We start from the raw sequence: 25,048 nt of genomic DNA on the forward strand, positions 1-25,048 counted from the left end.
GAGGAGACCCACTCACAAGATTCCAGGTGAGACATACCGACAGTTGGGAAAAAAGAGGAGAATACAAAGGCTCCTAGATCCCTTTATAGCCCCAAAAAATATCCACAGAAAGACGGGGCTCCTATACTTATATGGCGCTTTTAGCAGCCCAAATGATGGGACTCCATACTGCAGGAGAGCATGAACCTGCAATGGTTACACCATATGGGGGCTGATCTGTGATCCTGCAGGAATGAGGGCAGGAAAAAGAATGCCTGGGGGGGACCAACTCTTTTTTTATAGAGTTCTAAGTGGTCCTGTGGGTTGGTTGGGGGTGGAGCAACCAACCATTGGTATGCTGCCATGGAGGCACCAGGAAAACTATTTGCTTCCTGAAACCTTTCTTCCACCTTATCAGTAACTCTTTGCAGTGACGATTCATGATTTTGGATAGGAACTCCATCTTGAGTGATTTATATCCAGCCCCTTAAAGGAATAATGCCTTTATTGTCCAGCCTGTCAATGTAAGGGTGCGGTGTAGTCTGCAGTGACTTGGCCGTGTTAATGGACAGTTTTTGATTGTGATTCCATTTTCAAGTATGATTCAGGTTTAACAAGCAATTAAAGACTAATAAGCTTCTCTTCTTTTCAGGCTGTTCACCACTAAATGTAACAGCTGCTTGAAAGCAGTAATGCCATCGGAGCTCATTATGCGCGTCCTCGACAATGTCTACCATGTGGCTTGCTTCTACTGCTGTGAATGCGAGAAGAAACTGGAGCGAGGAGATGAGTTTGTCTTAAAAGAAGGACAGCTGTTATGTCGCAGCGACTATGAGAGGGAGAGAGAGATGCTCAGTGCATTTAGCTTAACGCCCGCTGGATCAGGTAAAGTCAGCACATACATACATTAAAGATATAACCGAACCAAAGGAGTTATCAACCCACTCAAGCTTCCTTCCAGTAGGCCTTTAAGTGAGCTTTAATCAGTGGCAGCCCGTCCATTAGGGATACACGGGCGCCACCCCCCCCCCCCATCCATGTGTCCGGCCCCGTAATCTACATGCAGGGCACCGGATGCATGGATTAAAATGGTGGGGGCTGTTTTTTTTTTTTTAAGCACATGATTAGAGCCAGAGGCTTTAATAGGCTTCACAAAAGGGTGGGCTCGGGAAGCAGAGCTCTGCGCTCCAAGCCCACCCAGTTGTGTGAGAATAGCGAATGAATATTCGCTATTCTCACACTGATCCTCTTCCTGGCCAATCAGGAAGCCGGTCCAGAGACCCGAATAGCTAAAAAGGACAGGCGATCCTATTGGACGCCTAGGAGGAGGAGGGAGGAGAGGTACAGCGGAAGGAGGAGGAGGAGGGAGGAGACATCCGCCTGCCACCCGTAGGAGCGTTGCCCATCTGGAACCTAGATGGAATAAGTGCGGGGCTGGATGATGGACCGTGAGACGGGTGCGGGTGACCTGACCAATTAGGGGAGTTGCGGGGGACCCGACCGAGCAGGAGGGGTTCTGTATCCTGTGACTGCTGTGATTGGCTCGCCTCTTGCAGAAGTCATGTGATCACTAGCATGTCCCACTGGCTCCCAATCAGAAGCCTTCACCAGAAACTCCCACTGGGAGCTTGCTTTCAGTACGCAACTTCCTGCCCCCATGAATGCATATGTGCAGCACCTGGGCATTTAGGTCTATCTTTTTGGCCACCGCATATATGCATTACTTAGTCAGTAAGAAGTTAAAAACCTATTAAAAAATAGAGAAGGTGGAAACATTAAAAGGGCCTCTTCCCTGCAGCTGTACTTTCACCCGGGCATTGATACACAGGGGTTGAAATACTAAAACTGAAGAGTGCAAAATTAGGTGCAGCTATGCAATGTAGCCAATCAGCTTCTAACTTCAGCTTGTTCAATCAACCCCTTCACATCTAAGTGTAAAACAAATCTAAATGTATAAGCACAATTTTGCAATTCTGACATGTGTTAGTAAAACTGTACATATCACCACTACTTTGTGCACCCAGGTGGATTATACCTTGTTTTTTTCATGAAAAATTGGGCTTTTATTTGGTAGTAAATAGTTATGGATATCTCATGATTTTTTTTATTATCAAAGGAAAACTGGCCTAAAAAAACTGTATATATTTTAAAATTTAGCTGTATATTTCTTGTTACTACCATAACCTACTACCAAAGAACAACCCACAATAAATTCTCCTACTCCTGACAATCGCAACGATACCACATATGTGTATGTTATTTGTTGTTTGTACCCATAGTACAGCCCAGAAGCAATAGTGCGCATTTTGCTGTTTTTTTTTTGTCCTACCTAAAAACACACTGACACTAACTGACACTGATGCTTATTAAAAAAAAAAAAAAATCCTGACCCTGACCTTTGACCCCTACTTGATCCAAACACTAACCCTGGCACTGACCTAGATCAAACCTCTAGTAATTTTTCTTTATTTGATTTTTTATTATTTATTTATTTAAACAATTTTTACAAACACTTTTTTTTTTCTTTCTGCAAGGAACGAGAAAGATACATTGTATCTTGCTCCATTCACAGAAAGAAAAACACGGGTGGGCTTCACAGTGATTGATCACTGTGGTAGCCAATTAGAGGCTACCACAACGATCAGGTGACCCAGAATCGGGAGATACGTGTCCTGATCATTAGCACAGGGCCCGAGGCTCTCGGTGAGACCCTGGTCTCTGTGCTGAGACCGTGCCGTGCGACGCGCTCCCAGCACAAAGGGAGAAACACACATATATACAGCTCCACGGAAAAAAGCCCAGTCCAGTGAGGCCGCATACATGTGTTACATCTGTGTGATTGGGTTAAGCTTTGACAATAAAAAAGCTGATTGGTTGCTTTGCAGAGCTGCACCAGATTTTGCAGTTTTACTAAATCGACCTCACAGTTTTATTTTATCTGCTGCACCACCTACTGGTGGACTTAGTTATATCTATTTACATCTGAATCCAAAAAATAAAATATGCACTCACTATGCCAACCCATAGAGGTGTATTTCCAAAAAAATTGCAGATCGAGTCATCTTGTGAAACTTTATTCTGTGCGAATGGGTGCAAAATGTTATTAGGAGCTCCTGGTGCTGCTTTTGGGAATTTACACCTGTACAGTGGGCTGCAACCATTCAGGTCTATGAGAGGCTATACACAGCACCAGGAGCTACTGGGCACCAAAATATGCTACTTTGTTTACGCTGTACTACTGGAGAAGACACGTTTGCATGAGCCCCTAGGGTATTTTCCCCCTCCAGGTCAAATGTTTTTCATTCCTAATGATTTCAATCATAGGAACAACGCTGTATCCTGGCCGACAAGGCCTAGGGCAGCACTTTGCAGGGGGGCAGCACGGAAAGAGTTCCCGCCGGCTTGCACCGTTTATTTTTTATCATCCCTGTCCCATTGCAGAGATTTCCCTTCACTTCCTGCCCCATAGCCAAACAGGAAATGGGAGGAAATCTATGCAAATTAAGGGAATCTATTGCCCCCCCCACCACCAGGCCCTCAGAACTAGTGTCCCCACTCGAAAATTTCAGGGCGGGTCTTAAACAGCAAGGAGTGTGGCCTTGACAGGAAGGGGTGGGTCATATTTAATTAAGGGGGTGCACAAGTTTAGTGAGGCCTAGGGCAGCACAAAACCTAAATACACTACTGCATAGGAAATAAGTATTTATTTCTCATGATCATCAGCTCCACGTAGTGGCCCTAATGAAGTATTTTTTCGATTCACTCAGTTCTACATGAATGAAAAATATTCAAATTGGAGAGAAGATAGCCTTATAACATTAGATTTTGGAACCACAATAAAAAGAAAGAAAGGGCGCACCGACCTAGTGCATTATCCTAAAACCATAGTTTTACTATTAAAAAGTGGTAAGTAATATACCCACAAAATCACAATTGAGTTAAAGCTCATCACGTGGTACAGCATCAAAGTTCATTTAAAGTGCATTAAAATCTAGGGCAGGAGGTGAAGACCCAATATGCTAACGCATTTCGAGGTTTAACCTCTTGGCTCATCCTAAATGGGCTCACTTCCGAGTGCAGGAGAATTTGTGTTTGTATCATTAGATTTTGCCCCCATTCACACAGAACACATCTACATGCAGTTTCACAGGATGAATAACTTTTTAAAAGTACACCCCTTAGTGTCTGCAAACCCTAACATTAACTGCTCTTACTTGCTCTCTTTTGATCTGTTAAAGATACTATTGAAATTGTTTTGTAATGTCTGCTAAGACATAAGACAAGATAAGTGCAAAATGTACCTGTTGATTTCCAGAAAACATGCAAGTTCATCAGTGATGGGGCCAAGTCCTTTAGCATGCAAGGTGAAAAGGCAAAAGAGCGCCCCCTCCCAAGAGCTGGGATAGAGTATAGATTGCAGGCCCTGCCCATTTTGCACTCCTGTCCTGCTGAAATGCCCACGGTGGCTGCCCTAGTCTAGCCATTGAGCTGGTAACTTCTGTGTTCTCTGTCTGTGAACAAGGAGGGGTTATGGAGATAGGAAGGGGTGGAGATGAGGAGGAGTCTGTGTTCTTTGTAATGTATCAGAAAACAAGTAGGCAGGGCTGACACCACGTGCTTAGAAATTTTTAAGCTGTCATAAAGGTAGGAACATATTATATAGGAGGATTAAAAAAAGACAGGGGAAAGAAGTCATGACTATGCAATAAATGTTCCATGTCGCCTGTGATTTTTTTTTTTCCTTTTAGTTAAAAGTGAGGATGAAGATGGATGTCACACCCATGGTAAAGGAGGCGATGATGCAAAAGATGTTAAACGCTCAAAAAGACCAAGGACAATACTGACCACACAGCAGAGAAGGGCATTCAAAGCATCATTTGAAGTGTCTTCCAAGCCATGCAGAAAGGTAGATGCAATCTAGCAAATATCTGTTGTAATAGGTTTGTGAAAAATACATCTGCATTACCCTAGGTGTTACGTGCCTCTGCTGCTGTTTGAAACTAAAGCAGCTCAAAGTAATCCTCCTTATGGATGAACAAATTCTCTCTTGGAAGAGAGCATTGGGGAGCAGATAGCCTAATAGCATAATAACATTTGATTTTGCCCTCATTTACACAGAACAAATGTACATGCTGTTAAAGATATTATTGAAATTGTTTTGTTATATCTGCTAGATAAGTACAAAATTTACATTTTGATTTGTAGAAAACATAGGAGCTGATTAGTGATGGGGCAAAAACCCTTAGCATCCAAGGTAAAGGCACCACCATCCAAGAGCTGGAAACTAATACATATCTTGTGGAGGGATAATTACTCTTTTGGACTTTAATTGAACTGTCTCTTTTACCTCCACAACCAATAAACTGTTTGCAATAATGCATGTCTTTCTTTAAATGATCCAACTAATTATTTTAGAGTATATAAGAAGAGAAAAAAATACTTAAATATTCAGCAAGTCATCAAATGTTTGTTTTATTATATAACTTATTTCAGAACATTTCAAGAATTTGGTATCTATGAGAAGCACAAGTACAAGCAGAGTGTGCTTAATGCACAACCGTACTTTTCCATTCAAGGTAAAGTGATAGGCTTCTTTGATAGCTGGCCCATCCACTTCAACTCACTCCTGTTTCACCTGCCGGGGCTCCTCCAAATTCCCTGTGTAATGTATGGTAAACTCTACATCAGAGCTTACACAAGCTTAAAGCAGATCTATTACCAGAAAAAAAACATGTTCAATCTCCCAGGAGTCTATGTCATTGTTGCCAATGTCAGTATTTCTACTGGCAGCTAGTAAAAAACAGGCAATTTTCTCCTGCCAGTAAATGTCAGTAGAAGGAAAAAGTTGCCAGTAAAAAATATGGCTGCGATGTTCGGCCGAGACTATCCGAGTGCCTGCTACAGTGTGTTCGGGCAGCTCTGGTGGAGGCGGTGTTCGAGCGTGTCGTGTGATGTCATGGTGCAAGGGAGCCAAGCAGAGTGGCCAGAGCCTTGTGTGTGGGTCTGCAGGACAGGAGCAGGGCAGGTCGGTAGCGGGACTGTCAGTGTTGTTTAGACTGGAGTGGATTGAAGGGACCAAGATTTAACTTCATGTGTGTGTGCATTCCTATTCTAATTTCTTGCCCTCCTGAGTCCTGTCCCTGAGTACTTACTTACTAAATTGAAAATAAAATAAGAAATATGTTGTTTGCCCTACTATCTACCTTAAATCACATTGCTATTTTCATATTGTACTTGTTTGTAGCCTAAATACAAAAATTTTCACTTAAAACTGTAATTTTGTAACTTTTGGAAATGCCAGTAAAAACTTAGCTGTGCCAGGAAATTTTGGGTTTCGTGTCAGTAAATTTCAATCTGGTAGGTTGGCAACACTGGCCCATGTGCACATAGCACTTGTCCCCGTTAAAATCCAAGCAATGGATATTAGAAAAAAAAAAAAAAAAAATATATATATATATATATATATATATATATATATATATATATATATATATATATATAGTGTCATTGGGGGCTGTAGTTCCACCCCTCCGAAAGCCTGAAAACATGGGCATTCCCATGAACAATTGCAGCTCAACAAGACCACTTTCATTTACAAAAACACAAGCTGACAACAGCACAAGCCAGGTACTACACTTGCCCAAGACTGCCTAGTGTAATACCAGGATTGGCTGTGATCAGCTTGTGTTTTTCTTTAATGAAAGTGCTCTTCTCGAGCTGCAATCATTCACAACACAAGCTAATAGTTTACCTTTTCTCTGTTGCCCTCAATAGCAGGCTACAACTCCATAGTCTGCAAATAGGAGAAATGAGTAAACACTGTACAGCAGAGTTCTGATCAGTTTTGTTGGATAGCTAGGCAAGTGGGTGAGGCTAACATCTGACAGCCCAGCTCAGCAAAAATTTAGATAGGAACAAGTACTATGTGCACACGAACTCCTGGGGGGTTTAAATCAGTGGTAAATGCTGCTTGCTCACTTGTATCTACAGGTAAGCTTATAATAAAGCTTACCTGTAGGTACAAGGAATATCTCCTAAATGTGCACCTTTCAGGAAATGTTCACTGCTTTTGCAGATGGTGATGCCACCAGCCCATGAGCACTTTGCTCTGAAGGGACATCATCCTGTCCCTTCAGAGTGCAGTACCGCCACTGTGTCTCCTGCATGCATGTGTGAGAGTGACATAATCGTGGCTTGGCCATTAAAATGGCCAAGCCTACAAACCTAGAAGGAAGACAATGGCAGCCCTGTCAGCAGTGATAACGTGCCACTGGAGGGTTTCATTTTAAGGCACGTCTCTTATAATGTGCTACTATGCAATGCATACTTGCACATTATGGTAATACCTTGAGGGGGAACTTTTTTTACATTTTTTTGTGGGGGGGGGGGGTGTTATCAGACTATACATTCTTCTAATGATAGATCTTCCTTAGGGACCATGCCCACTCCTGCATCCATGTGACAGTTCTCACAGCTCTCAGGATTGACAACTGATCACTCAGGTACCCAGTTCTTCACTGTGATTGTAGAGGAGAAAGGCACTTGCTTTCAAAGTACCAGGTATTTCATGGGGTGTCAGGAATGCAAGAAACATAAGTATGAACAGTGGAGGGGCTCAGCTATTCAGCAAGCCTAAATAGACAAATACCATGACCCCCACAGTGTATAGATTGAGGGTCAATGCACACAGGGCTTAAAAAAATTTTGCTTCTAGTTGAGTTTTGTGCTTTGCCTGAAAAAGCAGCTCAATGTTACCCTATGGGGTTGATTCACTAAAGGGAAAAAGACTGTGCACTTTGCAAGAGCAGTTGCTCCAGAGCTTAGTAAATGAGCAGAAGCTCTGCTGACTTCCATCATCCAACCATGTGCAAGCAAAAATGTTGTTTTTTTCATTTTCCTTGCACAGGATTGGGTACTCTTTGCAAAGTCAAGCCTTACCTCATTTACTAAGCTCTGGAGCAATTGCACTTGCAGAGGGCAACTGCACTCTGCAAAGTGCACAGTCTATTTGCCTTTAGTAAATCAACCCCTATGTGTCAATGCACACTAATGCCCCGTACACACGGTCGGACTTTGTTCGGACATTCCGACAACAAAATCCTAGGATTTTTTCCGACGGATGTTGGCTCAAACTTGTCTTGCATACACACGGTCACACAAAGTTGTCGGAAAATCCGATCGTTCTGAACGCGGTGACGTAAAACACGTACGTCGGGACTATAAACGGGGCAGTGGCCAATAGCTTTCATCTCTTTATTTATTCTGAGCATGTGTGGCACTTTGTCCGTCGGATTTGTGTACACACGATCGGAATTTCCGACAACGGATTTTGTTGTCGGAAAATTTTATCTCCTGCTCTCCAACTTTGTGTGTCGGAAAATCCGATGGAAAATGTCCGATGGAGCCCACACACGGTCGGAATTTCCGACAACACGCTCCGATCGGACATTTTCCATCGGAAAATCTGACCGTGTGTACGGGGCATAAGACGTTTAGAGGCATATTTTGAGCTCAGAGTTTAGAGGCAGAAAAAAAAAATCTTCTGGTTTACATTTTTGAGAGGAGTTTTCTGGCAGAAAAAAATGCAAAATGCTACTAAATGCCTGTACAAAAATGTTTTATACAAGTGTTTTTTTTTTTTCTTCCAAAAGAACTGGCATTTATTTAAGCCCAGTGTACATGGACCCTTAAGCAGAACCCCAAGTAAAATTAGAAGTTATGGTAGACAAAAACAAGCATCTAACCCCTGCAGTGCAGGGGGCGCCCTGTTGAAAGGGTTATACTGTATGCTTGTTTTTGCTTAGGGGAACATAGATCAGCAGTCCTGCATTGTAAATGAGCATGACAATGGTGGGCCACAACCCATAGCTTTGGAAAGAAAAAAGTGTGCCAGTTGCTGGGGGAGTGAGGAATAAAGTATGTAAAACTGTTGTTTATGTTCCCCCTCCACAAACCCTTGCAGTGCAGGGAAAGCCCATCTGCAAATGTAACTTTTCATTTTAACCAAATGGAAACTTTAAGGCTTGGTTCACATATGTGCGGCCACGGGTTTGTGCCTGGGGCAGGTGCAATTCAGGTATGAGTTTTTGCCTGAATTTGCACTTGAACTGGACCCAAAGACGCACAGGACCCTTCTGCAATCTGGACCACAGCCGCCTCGGACCTGTGTGAACCAACTCCATTGAGAGCCGGTCACACTCGCCTGTCATGCAAATTGGATGCAGTAAAACCCACATCCAATTCGTATATATGTGTACTCGGCCAACACTGTGCAGAAAGAATGTCAATCTATCTTCTCTTTTAAACTAGGAGCATGCACCTGTATGTGTTCTTAGTTCTGAGACCACAATTTCACTAACAGCTGCTGGCATATGTTAACAAAGAAAAGAAAAACTAGAAAGATTTTGCCTTTTATGAAGCCTTACTTATAAGGCCTTTATAACGTGTCTACCTTGACCTAATCAATGTAAATCAGCATTTTTGTTTTCTAGCCATTTATGTCATCAAAAATACTGGCTCTCTTGAAGTTTGTATTTAGTGCTTAGCAAACATATTGGCCACATGCGCCTATATATTGTACAAAATGCTGTGTTTGATTACAGCAACATCATGTATTGAACATTGGGAAAACGCCCAAAAAATATTAAACCGCTGGTATTTGATCCCATACAGATGTTCCAAAATATTTCCCTCTGCATCCTCCTTATGCTGGAGATGTATTACCTATACTGGCAATTTAATACATACACTATGGGGATGTAAGGTACTATCTAGTTTCTGGAAGACAATTTCCTCCTTTATAGCATCCCTTACAGGAAACCTAAAGACACTCACACCAGCAACAAGCTTATTAGGTCTAAACCTAGACCTGTACCCACTACAGTATAGGACTATTATTGCTAATGTCCTAATAGCCGCAAGACTCACCATAACTATGGAAATCTACCTTAGCTCCTAACCTATCAGATGTTATTCTGAGACTAAACTCTCAGGCTCACTATGAATTAATGTTAGCTCACAAAAATTTATAAAACTTTGGCATGAATGGATCTCACATTCTAGGGTTTCAAATTTTCTAAAAAATTGTAAAGTGGGGTTCCACCCAAAAAAAAAAAAAAAAAAATACATGAAAAATCCTAAAAAAAAAATTTGGATATTTTTTTTTAACTTACCTATAAATGCCTGTTGCTAGGGGGTCCCTCGTAGTCTGCCTCTTCCAGTGCCTGGACTGGTGACATCACTTCCACCTCAGCACAGGAAGGGCTCCGCTCTGCTCCCTCCCTCCTGTCAATCATCTGGGACCCATTACAGGTCCCAGGTGACTGAGCGGCCAATCACGGCGCGCAGCGCCGCTCGCACATGCACAGTGGGTGCCAGGCTGTGAAGCCACAGCCCGGCGCCCACAGTTGCAATGCCGGCGCCGCTGAACGGAGGGGGAGACGAGCGGGGCTTCGATCCCCCGCATTGCTGGACCCTGGGACAGGTAAGTGTCCAATTAAAAGACAGCAGCTGCAGTATTTGTAGCTGCTGACTTTTAATTTTTTTTTTTTTTTTTTTTTTGACTGGACCTCCTCTTTAAGAACTATTGAACTTGTTTCTGAACCATAATCTTCTCCAAGGCACTGTGATTAGTAAGGTAACTTCCAACCATTTATTTTTCCTTCTTTCTCTTTCTAATACATTAAGCTACAATCCCTTGTTTACAGTAAATTCCCTTTGGGGAAAACAGGGATTATATAACTGTTTAAACACCTTAAAAGTTTTCAGTTTGACTATAGTATTTTTTAGTAACTTACTTTAAGCACCTCTTCTTTATTTTAGAATCTTATATATGTATTTCTGTGACAACACTGTTTCAATATGTAACTGAATTATTCTTGTTTTACATTTAAATATTCTATAAAAAATAGGTAACAAAAATACTGTGTTTGATATGTATCAATATACATAAATGTATCTATCATTGATACCAAAATGCTTCTTTTTTCCTGTGCAGGTGAGGGAGACACTGGCAGCAGAGACAGGGCTGACTGTTCGTGTTGTTCAGGTTTGGTTCCAGAACCAGAGAGCCAAGGTACTATGGACCAAAGCGTAACCCTAAAATTCCACTTTTCCTTCTATATGAGGAAATATATCAAATCAAAACGTGTAATCTTGCCTAGATGGAACCAAGTATTCCAGAACTTGCCACTCTGCATTCCCAGTCCCACTCACTTTTAATTCATCCCAAAGGTGTTCTGTCAGGTTGAGGTCAGGACTCTCTGCAGACCAGTCAAGTTCCTCCACCCCAAACTCGCTCATCCATGTCTTTATGGACCTTGCTTTGTACACTGGTGCACAGTCATGTTGGAACAGGAAGGGGCCATCCCCAAACTGTTCCCATAAAGTTGGGAGCATGAAATTGTCCAAAATGTCTTGGTATGCTGACGCCTTAAGAGTTCCCTTCACTGGAACTAAGGGGCCAAGCCCAACCCCTGAAAAACAACTCCACACCATTATTCCCCCCCCCCCCCCACCAAATGATTTGGACCAGTGTACAAAGAGTCCTAACCTCAACCAGATAGAACACCTTTTGGGATGAATTAGAGCACAGACTGCAAGCCAGGCCTTCTCATCCACATCAGTGCCTGACCTCACAAATGCGCTTCTGGAAGAATGATCAAACATTCCGATAGATACACTCCTAAACCTTGTGGACAGCCTTCTCAGAAGAGATGAAGCTGTTATAGCTGCAAAGGATGGGCCAACCCAATATTGAACCCTACGGACTAAGACTGGAATGCCATTAAAGTTCATGAGCGTGTAAAGGCAGACGTCCCACTACTTTTGGTAATATAGTATATAAGAACCAGCGGCTGACCAGCCCACCACATATCACTGAAAGGTCACTTTTGAGTAGACTAACCCTTTAAACATTTTTACTTGTATATCCGCTAAAATATCACTTTTGGGTGTACTGATATTTTTCACCTGTATATGCTTGCACTAAATGTTCCCTTTGACCAGAATGGAGTCGCACCTCCAGAAATCTCAACACGCCTGTCACTGCAGGAATCTTTTAGCTACCATCCCCAGTGTTTCATCAATAATCATCATCACCATCATCACCACGGCATCATTCTACTTGGGGACTGAGGAGACAGCAGGTTGAGAAAGTCAGTCCAGTTCTACCCTCCCTTGACTATGGTTTCTCATTATTCTTGAGGGATTCTCAAAGTGTGTTGTAGCTAGGCATCTTTCAGAGCATGGGAGATTTGTAATGTAATGTTCTTAAAAAAATAGAACACGGACAGGGTCAGCAAAATAGCACTTGTCCCCTAGACTTGCATATGGTGTACATGTCAAAGTACCTGTGATCACAACTCTAATACTGGTGCATTAGACCAGAGAGGAACCTTTTCTGAGTCAAGACTCCACTGGGAACCAAAGATACATTTTTAAAGTCCATGCAATTCATTATCCTCGGACATACTGTACATCTTTTTGGGTCCAAGAAAAGGCGAAATTTACAGTAGGAATCCCAGTGTATTAGAATATCAAAACTTGCAGTTTCAACTTACAATGGGCTGAACTTAGAGCGTGTCTCAACCCTTTTCTTTATTTTGGATAGAAAGGTGAGGGGTTAAAACTCCTGTCAGATGTATTGCTGTCTGTGTCACTGCCAGTGTGACCCACAATCTCTATTTTACCTGGTGACAACTGTCTCTATGACTGAAAGTGATGAAAAATCCACAATTTTGAACTAGCACTAGCACAAAAATAGGGGGGAAATTTTATAATGGGGACAACGGACTAAAAAGGCATTTACTTTAGAGAGATTTCCTCTTACTTCCTGTTGTGTCTACAGGACAGGAAGTGAAGTGAAACAACCCCAGTTAGCAAAAACATGGATAGGCGTTTTAACTATTCTTCTATCCAAAATACTGTACATTTTAAAAAGTTTTAACTTTAAATACACTTTAATTATACTTGCGTATACATGCCAAAAATCATTTTTATAGCCCCTTGGATTTTACTGCTCATATCTATATACTCTCTATACAACCACTTCTTTTTAGATGAAGAAGATAGCACGGAGACAGCAACAACAAGACCACGACCAGCTGGCAACACAACGCCTGGGATCCACCTGCAGGAACCGTAGGAACAGCAGACAAAGCAATGAAGACAGTGAAGGTGAGAAATGTCAAAAGACTACAAACGTTCATGGACACAGAGATTTCTAAGTAATTTATATGTCTAGTGTAAAATTCCCAGCACTTCATGCACAGCCTGCCATAAAAGTGAATGGCTGTACGCTCTTGTAAATGCTGTTGCTTCTTGGTATCAGTTTTTACTTGCACATGCATGCTCAATGTATTCTCTGAACATGGAAGAGTTCCATTGGGAAATACATCAAACACACATATGCAGGAAAACACCAATGCAAAGATGCAAAGTATGTACGAGGGTAGTGCCGCATCCAGCCATTCATTTTCATGGCAGGCTGTACATGCCACCTGTGACTCCCCAGGTGCGGAAAAGCAGTGGGCAATTTCATATTAGGTAAGGTTGCATAAAGACAATAGTCCATCCAGTTCAACCTGTGTAGGTGCACATGTGTCAGTGTCTCTAATTATTTCCCATATCCCTGTATGTTGTGTTATTTAACCACTTAAGGACCGAGCCTCTTTCTGAGTTTTGGTGTTTACAAGTTAAAAACATTTATTTTTCCTGGAAAATTACTTAGAACCCCACTTTTTTCTAACACCCTAGAGAATAAAATGGCAGCGGTCTTACAAGCGCACTTTTTTTTGGAAAAAATACACTTTTTTGAATTAAAAAATAAGACAACAGTAAAGTTGTCTTTTTTTTTATATTATGAAAGATAATGTTACGCCGAGTAAATTGATACCCAACATGTCACGCTTCAAAATTGCGCCCGCTCGTGGAATGGCGACAAACTTTTACGCTTAAAAATCTCCATAGGCGACGTTTAAAAAATTCTACAGGTTGGAAGTTTTTTGAGTTACAGAGGAGGTCTAGAGCTAGAATTATTGCTCTCGCTCTAACGATCGTGGCAGTATCTCACATGTGTGGTTTGAACTTGAACACCGTTTTCATATGTGGGCGCTACTCGCGTATGCGTTCGCTTCTGCACGCAAGCTCGACGGGACGGGGCGCGTTTAAAATTTTAATTTTATTTTTTACAATGTTCTTTAAAAAAAAAATTGTGTCACTTTTATTCCTATTACAAGTAATGTAAACAACCCTTGTAATAGAAAAAAGCATGACAGGACCTCTTAAATATGAGATCTGGGGTCAAAAAGACCTCATATCTCATATTTACACTAAAATGCAATAAAAAAAATGTTGTCATTTGAAAAAAAAAATGTCCCTTTAAGGGCTATGGACGGAAGTGACGTTTTGACGTCATCTCCATACCTAACAGGAGAAAGGACCCAATCGCCTCTGCCACTACCGACAGCTCCGGTAAGCGGCAGAGGGCACCGGAGCGCAGCGGGAGGGGGGCCCCTCTCCCGCCGCCGATAAATGTAATAGCGGACCGCCCGCTGAAGAAGAGGATACCGGGGTTATGGCAGCTAGCTGCTACCATAACAACAATATTCCTCTTCAAAGTAGCGCGTAAAATGCGCGTAAAATGCTGTCCGTCAGTGGTTAAGATCCACATTCAAGAGTCTCTTAAATATCAATACTCCCCGCAGGCACCACCAATTGTGGAAGAGAGTTCTACATCCTTATTGCCCTGACAGTGAAAAAAACCCCACGCAGTTTATGGTTAAACCGCTTCTCCTCCAATCTCATTATGTGGCCCGTGTCCTCTTACACTCCTTGAGACTGAAATGTTTTTTTCGTATGCTGGGATCGTCATTGAGGTATATGTGAATCTCTATTATATCTCCTCTCAAGCGCTGTTTCTCCAGCGAGAACAAATTTTTGTTTTTGCAGTCGTTCCTCGTAATTGAGGTCCTCCAGTCCCCTTATTAGTTTTGTTGCCCTTCTTTGGACTCTCTCCAGCTCCAGCACATCCCTTCTGAGGACTGGTGACCAGAACAGGACAGAATACTCCAGAAGTATTCTAACCAGAGTTTTATAAAGTGGCAGGATAATCGTTCTATCTCTGGAGTATATCTCTTTTTTATGCATGCTAATATTCTGCCGGCTTTGGTAGCTGCAGCTTGACATTGCATGCTATTGCTCAATCTGTCATCTACTAGGACCCCCAGATTTTTCTCCATCCTTAATTCCTGCAGCAGTTCTCCCCCTAGTGAGTAGTTTGCATTTATGTTTTTTGTCCCCAAATACATTACCTTACATTTTTCCACATTAAACCTCATTTGCCATGTATTTGCCCACTCCATTATTTTGTTCAGGTCCATTGGTAAAATTTATATATCCTGATGTGAAGTTATTGCCCTGCTTAATTTTGTGTCATCCGCAAAAACTGAGCTATTTATTCCATTCTCTATATCATTTATGAATAAATTGAATAGAATTGGTCCCAAGACAGAACCCTGGGGCACCCCACTTACCACTTCAGATCAGTCTGAGTACATGTTATTGATCACTACCCTTTGGACACGGCCCTGCAACCAGTTTTTTACCCATGAACAAACCTTATGGTCCGCGCCTGCAGACCTCAGCTTGTAGATTAGGCATTTATGGGGCACTGTATCGAAAGCCTTTGCAAAATCCAGGTACACTAGATCCACGGGCCTTCCCCTGTCTAGATGGCAGCTCACTTCCTCGTAGAATGTCAACAGATTGGTCTGGCAAGAATGACCTTTCATAAAACCATGCTGATAACTACTTATTATTGATTTACTAATAGTATATTTACTATTACTATATTTTTTTCTTCAGTACATTTTTGGATATAGTCCCTTATCATCCCCTCCAATAATTTACCAATGATTGATGTTAGGCTGACTAGCCTGTAGTTTCCAGGACTTGTCTATGTCCTTTTTTGAATATTGGTACCACATTGGCTTTTCTCCAATCAGCTGATACAAATCCTGTCAGTATGCTGTCCACAAAGATTAGGAATAATGGTCTAGCTATAACCTGACTGAGTTCTCTGAGGACTCTCGGGTGTAAGCCCTCTGGTGCTGGTGATTTATTTGTATTAAGTTTTTTAAGTCTTTCCTTCACTCTGGCCTCTGTTAGCCACAAGGGTACGTCCTGTGATGTGTCACTAACAGTACTGTCGCGGTCGGTTTACCACTCCTTTTCCTTTTTGAGGAGAAGAAGGCATTTAGTACAGTTGCCTTCTCTGTGTCATGCATAACCATCCTCCCATCCTCGTCTTTTATGTGGGCCATGTGCTCTGATCTTGCCTTTTTACTGTCAATGTATGTAAAAAATTTCTTCTGATTTTTTTTACTCTCCTCCGCTATGTGTCTCTCGTAATTTTTTTTGGCCGCCCTGATTGCATTCCCCCCATTCCTTTTTGCATTCCTTGTAGTGTTGTGAATGCTCCTCTCTACCACCCTTGCATCATTTTTTACATATAGACACACCCCTCCCCCTCTTTTACCTTCCCTGTCTTTCCGATACAAGGAATACCCCTGGATATTTGCCAGCCAATCGTGTGAGCTGTCAAACCAATTTTCAGTTATTCCCACAAAGTCTAAGTCCTCCTCATGTAATAGCAGCTCCAGTTCCTTAATTTTGTTAGCTAGGCTCCTAGCATTTATGTATACTCCTCTCAGCCTTGTATGGGTGCATATTAAATTCCCCTTAGTTTTCCTCGGGTTTTGTTTCCGAATTGTCCTTGCATTCACCCCAGGATTAGAAGTTACAGCTGTATTATCTCTGCTGATTCAACTATTACCCTCTGTCCTTTGCTCACTGCCAGCTATGGCTTCCTCTGACCCCCCACCCATACCTAGTTTAAAAGCCCCTCCAACTTTGTGGCCATCTTTCTTCCCAATAGGGCTGTACCATCCTTATTAAGATGCAGCCCATCCTTACTAAAGATCTGGTAACCGACTGAGAAGTCAGCCCAGTTCTCCAGGAACCCAAAACCCTCTTTCCTACACCAATTCCTCAGCCACTTATTCAGTTCCGTAAGCTCCTGCTGCCTCTCTGGTGTGGCTCGAGGCACAGGTATTATTTCAGAGAAAACTACCTTGGAGGTCCTTTTCCTTAATCTATTCTCTAAGTCAGGGATCCTCAAACTACGGCCCTCCAGCTGTTGCAGAACTACACGTCCCATGAGGCATTGTAAAACTCTGACATTCACAGACATGACTAGGCATGATGGGAATTGTAGTTCCTGAACAACTGGAGGGCCGTAGTTTGAAGACCCCTGCTCTAAGTCCATGAAATCATTTTTTTAGGACTCTCCACCTTCCTCTCACTTTGTCATTGGTGCCAACGTGTACCACCTGATCTGCCGAACCCGAGCATCCGGTAAACAACATGCTGTTTGGCAACCACGGTCTTTCTGACAGATTTCCCTCTGTCCTCCTAATAATTGAGTCCCCTACTTCCAGCAGTTGTCTAGCCTTTTCTGTATCTCTACCCCCCTCCTTACTGGAGCCGTCACTCCCCCTGGCAGCTAAGGGAGGGCGCCTGCTCCAGCACTGCCACCCCTGAGCTTATATCTCCAGAATCATGCAACGTGGCATATTTGTTGGGGTGTACCAGTTCAGGACTAGCCTCCCTAGCGCTCTTCCCCCTACCCCTCCTTCTAGTTGTCTCCCAGCTACCTACCTCTGGCTCCTGTGCCTCCAAATTAATGCAGGACATATAAAATGCATATAAATCTCTGTGTGCGTGAGCCCTGATTCAGGTCCTTTAGGAAGCCTAGAGGCAAAACATTCTACAGGATTCCATTACATGCAAAGATTCTTGCTATCAGTTATAAATTCCATCTTAATGAATGATGTCCCTGAGTGTTCCTAAAGCCTTATTCCACATTTCTGACTTCCTTTCATCCTACACCCATATTTAGGGTGTCTCATGAAAAACAGTGCCAAAACAGTGACAACACAATCTCCCATCCCCACTCCTGAATCACAGGGTGCTTCTCCTCGCACTCTTCAGTGTTTTTTTATAGTTCTGTGTAACTGTGCCTGGCTCCATTCAACAACCGTCTCTGCATTGTCCATTCTCAGATCCATTTACAGAGATTTATGAATGGAATACTAAAAATCCCATCTGCCACCACTGCAGAGGGACTTATAGTTCTCAAATGTAGCACAACTGTGGTGTCTTCACTGCACTTGTAGTCAATTGTTTATGTAGGTATGAATAGGTACACTTGTGTGAATGAGGCATTAAAAATGTATCCCCTTGTGATCTGGTGCTGCTAGCATTCCTCAAAAAGGAGCATTTGATGAAAGTGGCTAGATAGTGCTGGACCCATAGGGTTATCCTGCTGGCATTGTTATCTTAATCTTAGGGTACTGATGTTGTTGTAAATGATCTGATTCCTGGGCAGGTGGCTTCTAATCTCCAGAGGATCTCCACAGTCTCCTGGGCTTGTAGTGTAATGCAACGAGAATTTATATTGTAGTGCCACACCACAGCTAGGCGATCCAGATACAAGTTTATTCCATTAAACGTCAGGGGTGCAATCCAAAAAATAGCCAATGGGTTTCAGGGGTCCATGAGCACTGCCTTCATCAGGTCTTGACTGACTACAATGTTAACACACCAGTAGTGAACTGGACCTAAAATGGTATTTTTTCCAGTGTGAATTATAGGCACAGGTCTTTTCAGCAGATTTTTTGGCTGACATTTAATGGAAATATTTGTATCTGGCCTGGTGTGGCGCTTCAATTTCAATTCTTGGAAAAGAAGCATGACAAGTAAACATGCACCTGCCCGCACCTGCTATCCAGACTAGCCACTATCTTAACAGGTGGCTGAACATCCTCTAATAACCTACAGGCACACCTAAGTAGATCTTCTTACCGAATCCTCCGCTCCTTCGTGATGCTAGACCAGTCCCTAAAGCATCTATTCCCATCTATCATCTATGCTCTGATGGTCTAAGGTCCTGAAATCATTGAGACCGAAGTAGGGTCCATAGCTGGATGTGAGGATGTAGAGGGACGGTCCACTGCTGGAGCATGGGGGAGTGCTGGGAGAGCAGCTGATCAGGTAAGTAAAAGTACTTTTACTCTCTTCTAGACTAAACAAGCAGTTAACCCTTACAAACCCTTGCAAATTTCCCAGACTTGGTCATAAAGGAATAATATTTCTGAGCTCTGCATTTTATGAACCTGACAAAGGGATATTGAGCATGCTATGATTTTCTTTATGATCAGCTATGACTATTACCATTAATTGCCTTTGTTGTTTAAACAAAAAAAAATATTATTCCATTGCATGGCTAATGAGGGACCTCACTTTAGCCTAAAGAGGCAAACTACTTTTCCCTTTCTTTTCCTATCTCCTGTTCTTTGCTTAATTTATTAGATGGTGGCAGTGGTATAGAAGGTGTTATTTTGCCATACTCCAGAATGGTCCAACAGTCTCTTCTTCCATTGGATCAGAGTGTCTTCAATACAGACCTGTATAGACAGGGCCTCACACCTCCACAAATGCCCGGGGACCACCTTCATCCATATGGTGAGTATTTTGAAGTGGCAGTTCTTTTATTGGACACTACAGCAATGACACACAATTAATATTCATTCATAAAGCTCAAGTTCACTTTTGTTTCTGCAACATAATTTTCTGAGCATTTTTCCTTTTACAATTTTATTTAAAATTTTATATTTGAACAGAACTCAACTAAACCTTGTTTGTATCCAAGCTAATCATTTAAAATAACCCCCCTACAATGTCAAAGAAACAGCAAACCTGACAAAAAAAGGACCTGTTTGGGGCTACTTTTTCTAAGTATGTTATTGATGACCAGCTCTAAATAAAGAACAATTACAAATTCAGCATTTATCACTGTATTTACTATCTTTCATGAATCATTCATGAAGATGCTATGGGAGGATGGGGGGGGGGGGGGGGGGGGGGGCGCGCAAGTACAGCATAGCTCCCCTTGACATCCAATGATCCCAAAGCATATCCAAACTCAAATACAAAAATGTTAAACATTGCAGACTACCAGTTCTTAGATGTAGTGGCTGAATTTGTTTTCATTTTGGGGGGGAATTTTCTACCTTATTTAACTTGGTATTCTTGCAAAAAACGCACTTCATGTCCCTTAGGTGTCTGCGATAACCTCTGAACTGTGTCTATGGAGGCAGGAATGGTTGTCACCCAAGCTGAACTTTAAACATGTCTGTCTCATTTACATGTAGATGGGGAGATTAGTAGCATAAAAAAATGATAAGATTGTTTTTTTCTTTCAGTGACAGGGACACATTTCTGGAGACAGGTATTTTCTGTACTTGTTGAAAATGGTCTTAGCCTGAAAAATGAAAATGAATGCAGCCAGCCACCAGATCCAAAGACTAGTAAGCTGCAATAAATTACATTTTTGTTTTTGGGGTTAAAGTATCTATTAACCCCTTCCCATCCAACCTCAGCATCCCTTTAACAGGGTTTTTTTGCCAGGGGGCAGGAAGGATTGTACATGATTGGCTGTCACAGTGGTCACATGATCGAGAGCCAGTCTTGCTGGCTATTAATAATTCGCAGATAACTGGAGCTGTTTTTGACAGCTCAGTAATTGTGCTAGGTGCTCTTAGCACAGAAAGCTGTTCCGCCTGTGGACATGTATGTGCGGTATATGAGCATTAAAACCCACCCTCTTTGTTGCTGCACAAATACGTTATGTGGGCAGCAAGAGGTTGAAGAATGACAGGTGCAGACAATTCTAGGCTTAAGAGATTGTCTAATTTACATACTAGCTGCCCTCCCAGCTGCTCAAACTGAGACACGCTGTTAATAGGTTACACTGAAATCAATAAAACCAAACTTTACAAAGAATATCTATCTATTTTTTTAAACAAAAGGCTATGTAGATTAGGTCAGTATTTCCAATTTAATGTTTAGAAACAAACAATACATAAATACAAAACTACCCCAGGCTCAAGTGAAATAACCCCCAAGTAATCACCCACTTTAGGTGCCCCAGTCCACCTACCCTATAGAACAGGCATCATTAAATGGTGGAACGCGGTCTGAATTTGGACCAAGTCACTGTCCCATCCAGACCCGCTTCAGCGGGTCTGGATGGGACATATTTTACTGCTATGAAGGATGGCGGGAAACAGGGGGTAATGTGAAGGAGGGCTGGAGACTGCGGTGTAAAGGAGGAGGGGGGTGATATAAGAGTGGGGCGAGGAATGTGAAGGGGGTGGGTCTAAGGAATGCAATGTGAAGGAGGGGGTGAGGACACTTCTGTGAAGGGGGATAGATGTGAAGTGGGGTCCTGTTATGTAAAGGGGGGGATCTTGATATGAAGGGAGGCTGTGATATAAAGAAGGGGGGGTTGTGTTGTGCAAGGGGGACTGAGAACACTGATGTAATAACAGGATTGTGATGTGAAGGATCTGAGGCTAGGTTCACATCACTGCATCCTGCATTCTGCATTTAGGCAGCCCATTCATTCTAATGGGCTACTTTGTATGCAGAAATGTAGAGACAGAAGTCCCTGACCCTTTTTTTAAATTGTGGCAAACCAAGCTGCATGGTGCTGCTGCACTATGCGGGTTGGCGCTCGCAAAAAATGTGCTGTGTTTGCCAATGCGCAGAGGTGCCATTAAGAATCAAACATGTGATTCGGACCTCTGCTGAAAGAAAATTTTACTGACTGGACCTCCGTGAATTTTAATTCAATACCCCTGCTATAGAACTATGTGTGCTGAACCCTTCTATTTTTTTTTGTTTGGACTTTTCCAAGATTAATTTGCAAACTATTGGTAGAAAGGTGCATGGGTAGCTGGGCACAGCCATATGGGACATTTACCAAAACCCCCTCGCCTCCATATTAAAAAGGTAGTGCTACTGTGCAATGGCAGCTTTGTTGCTGATGTTTGTTTACAGACATCAACTGGGGGTTCAGGCATGTGAAGCAGTTCATTGAACTACAAACAAACTGGATTTGGGCTGAACTCAGCCCTAATTGTTAGGACCGGATCCTTGGAATGTAATACATTAAAGTATGGGGACCAGTCACTCTAGTGGATTTCATAGTTGTATTTTCAGTGGCACTAGAAAGCAGAAAGGGTGAGGAAACCAGATACCCAAACCAGCAGTAATTCTGATCAATAGCTTCTGTAGTAAGACAGCAAAAGATCCCTAAAAATGTGGTTCTTGGTTCTGCTTGGACATTCTATTTGCAACTGCAGATTTTTAGTGCCTGTTTTCTCCTATCACCCAGTTTAGCTCCACATTATTATTATAATTTTTATCATACAGGATTTATATTAAACCAACAGTTTGTGCAGTGCTTTACAATATAAGGGGGGAAAGTACAATTACAATACATTTCAATACAGAAGGAATAGGAGGGCCCTGCTAATTGAGCTTACAATCTAAAGCGAGGGGAAGATGGTACAAAAAGTAATAGCTGCAGGGGATGATCTAGTGGAGGCTACTCAAGTATGGCTTTTTAGGTGGGGTAGGCTTCCCTGAATAAAGGATCGCCTACAGGCAGGCAGGGTAGGAGCTGACTAGACATATTAGGGTAGGGAGTTCCAGAGGATAGAAGAGGTTCTGGAAGAGTCCTGGAAGCGGGTCTGGGAGGAGGTAACAAGGGAGCTAGAGAGCAAGACATCCTGGGAAGAGCGGAGAGGACGATTTGGGTCATATCTGCAGATGAAGTTGGTGATATTCCAAATAATGACAAATACAAAGTCGCTTGAGAGTGGGCCCAAAGATACTTAGTAGGCTATACAGTATTTCCATCCTGCCTTTAATGGATAAGTCTCATCTTGTTGCCCTCAGACTGGGGAAGTCTGGAACCACTGAAACCACAAAACAAAACAGAGTATAATACTTAACACTTTTTTTAATAATAAAAGCCATGTTTTTAGGATTGGTGCGCCCTCTGTTTTGTTTTGTGGTTGATGATATAGCTGGGGGCGATGTTGTGGATGGTTTGTACGTTGTGGTTAATATTTAGAATTTTATACACTGGACTGGTGAAAGCCAGTGAAGAGATTGGCAGAGAGGGGCAGCAGTCACGGAATTAGTTAGTAAGGTGTATAAGCCTGGCAGCAGCATTCATTTTAGACTGAAGGGGGGGATAACCTCTGTAAAGGTAGGCCAGTGAGGAGGGAGTTGCAGTAGTCAAGGTAGGATATAACCAAGGAGTAAATAAGTTGTTTTGTGGTTTTGTTAGACAGGAAGTGGCAAATTCTGGAAATGTTGCGGAGATTGAGGTGGCAAGATTTAGCCAGTGATTGGATCTGGGGGCTAAAGGAAAGGTCAGAGTCTAGGATTACACCTAGCACCCTAGCGTGTGTGGATGGACCAGTGGTTGTGCTATTGATTTCAATGGTAACGTCATGGGGAGGGGATCGGGGAGACATAAAGCTCAGTTTTAGAAAGATTTAGATTGAGGAAGTAGTGTGACATCCATACTGATATGTTGCTCAGTAAATCTGTGATACGTGAGGAGACCGAGGGTATGAGCTGGGGAGTAGAGAGATAGATCTGGGTGTCATTGGCCTAGAGATGGTACTGGAAACCATGGGAGGTTATCAACTGGCACAGTTAAGAAGTGTAGAGAGAGAATATGAGGGGCCCAAGGACAGAGCCTTGAGGTACCCCAACAGAGAGAGGAAGAGGAGCTGAGGAAATGGCATTGTATGTGACACTGAAAGTGCACTGAGAAAGATAAGAGGAGAACCAGAAAAGAGCAGAGCCGCAGAGGCCAAGGGAGTGGAGTTTATTGAGAAGGAGCAGTTGGTCAACTGTGTCAAAGGCAGTGGAAAGGCCTAAGAGTATGATTATAAAGTAATGGCCATTGGTTTTAGCAGTTAGTAGGTCATTAGTAAGTCTTAGTAGGGCAGTTTCCGTGGATTGTTGTGGGCAGAAGCTAGACTGTAGTGAATCGAGGAGGTTGTTGTCAGTGAGGTAGCGACGGTTGTGGACAAGGCGTCCAAGAAGCTTGAAGGCAAATGGGAGAAGAGAGATGGATCTTAATTAATTCATACAGGCAGGGTCTAGTGAGGGTTTTTTAAGTTAGGTGGTAAACAGTGCATGTTTGAGAGGGGAGGGAAAGGTGCCAGAGGAGAGGGAGAGGTTCTAGATGTGGGTTAGAGAGTTTAGGATAGAGCAGGAAGGGGATCATAGTAATTGTGAGGGGACAGGATCCAGGGGACAGGTGGTGAGGTGGGCCTCAGAAAGGTGTTTGGCAACTTCCTTAGTGGTAATGGGGTCTAAAGGAGGAAAGTATTGAGTGTGGTATTGCACCTGATGTGTTGGTTGATGGAGAAGGCTGAAGGCTGGATATCTCATCACGCATTGTGTTGATTTTGCTTTTGGAATGACTGGCAATCTCCTGGGCAGTAAGTAAGTTGGTGGGTGAAGATAGTGGGGGATGAAGTAAAGTGTTAAGGGTAGAAAAGAGTAGACATGGAGTGGATGAGATGGATATGATGTTTCCACTAGTTCTTTTACACTCATTACCCAACACACTTGTGCAGCTTAAAGGAGGAAAGCTGGTGTATATTTTGCAAGGCCCAGTTCTTAGGAGGATTCTGTTAAGCAGTGGCCTTAACACAAGGATCCTGCCATTTAGACGGCTAGACCATACAGCCACTAGACCATCCCTTCTACGGAAGCTCCTGGCTGCTTCTCCTTCTTTCAATTCTTACTCTCAATCCCCCAGAAGGTGAACGTTTCCTGTACCCATTCACTGTAGGAGCATAAACTTATTCCCTCTCCCTAAAATAATTCAGACCAAACAATTTATTTAACCAGCAACTTTTTTTTTTTTTACTGAAGAATTTGTTGTCATTGGTAGATTCAATAATGCAATACAGTATGGTACAATCTCCAGTTACAGTGTAATTTTAATTCCCTTCCCATTAAGCAGTGGCGGAATTATCAGGGTCACAGCTATCGCGCTTGTGATTGGGCCCTGCAGTTCCGCCAATTTAGGGGTGCCCATCCGCCTGCCTGTCTGCCAGTTCGCTCCCCC

General features: G+C 42.6%; 1 protein-coding gene across 2 annotated transcripts in view; it reads left to right on the forward strand.

The window, feature by feature from the left end:
- Positions 1-25,048, forward strand: part of LOC141133252 (LIM homeobox transcription factor 1-alpha-like) — a 117,311-nt gene that overhangs the window by 87,991 nt on the left and 4,272 nt on the right. The window contains exons 4-8 of one of the 2 annotated variants that reach the window (XM_073622514.1): positions 632-864; positions 4,728-4,885; positions 10,976-11,053; positions 13,038-13,155; positions 19,411-19,563. In XM_073622514.1, coding sequence (XP_073478615.1) covers positions 632-864; positions 4,728-4,885; positions 10,976-11,053; positions 13,038-13,155; positions 19,411-19,563 — 740 coding nt within the window. The remainder of the gene's footprint in view (positions 1-631; positions 865-4,727; positions 4,886-10,975; positions 11,054-13,037; positions 13,156-19,410; positions 19,564-25,048) is intronic. The other variant, XM_073622515.1, reaches the window with a different exon arrangement.

Source organism: Aquarana catesbeiana, linkage group LG03 (genome assembly GCF_042186555.1).
Source record: "Aquarana catesbeiana isolate 2022-GZ linkage group LG03, ASM4218655v1, whole genome shotgun sequence".
Classification (NCBI taxonomy): Eukaryota; Metazoa; Chordata; class Amphibia; order Anura; family Ranidae; genus Aquarana; species Aquarana catesbeiana.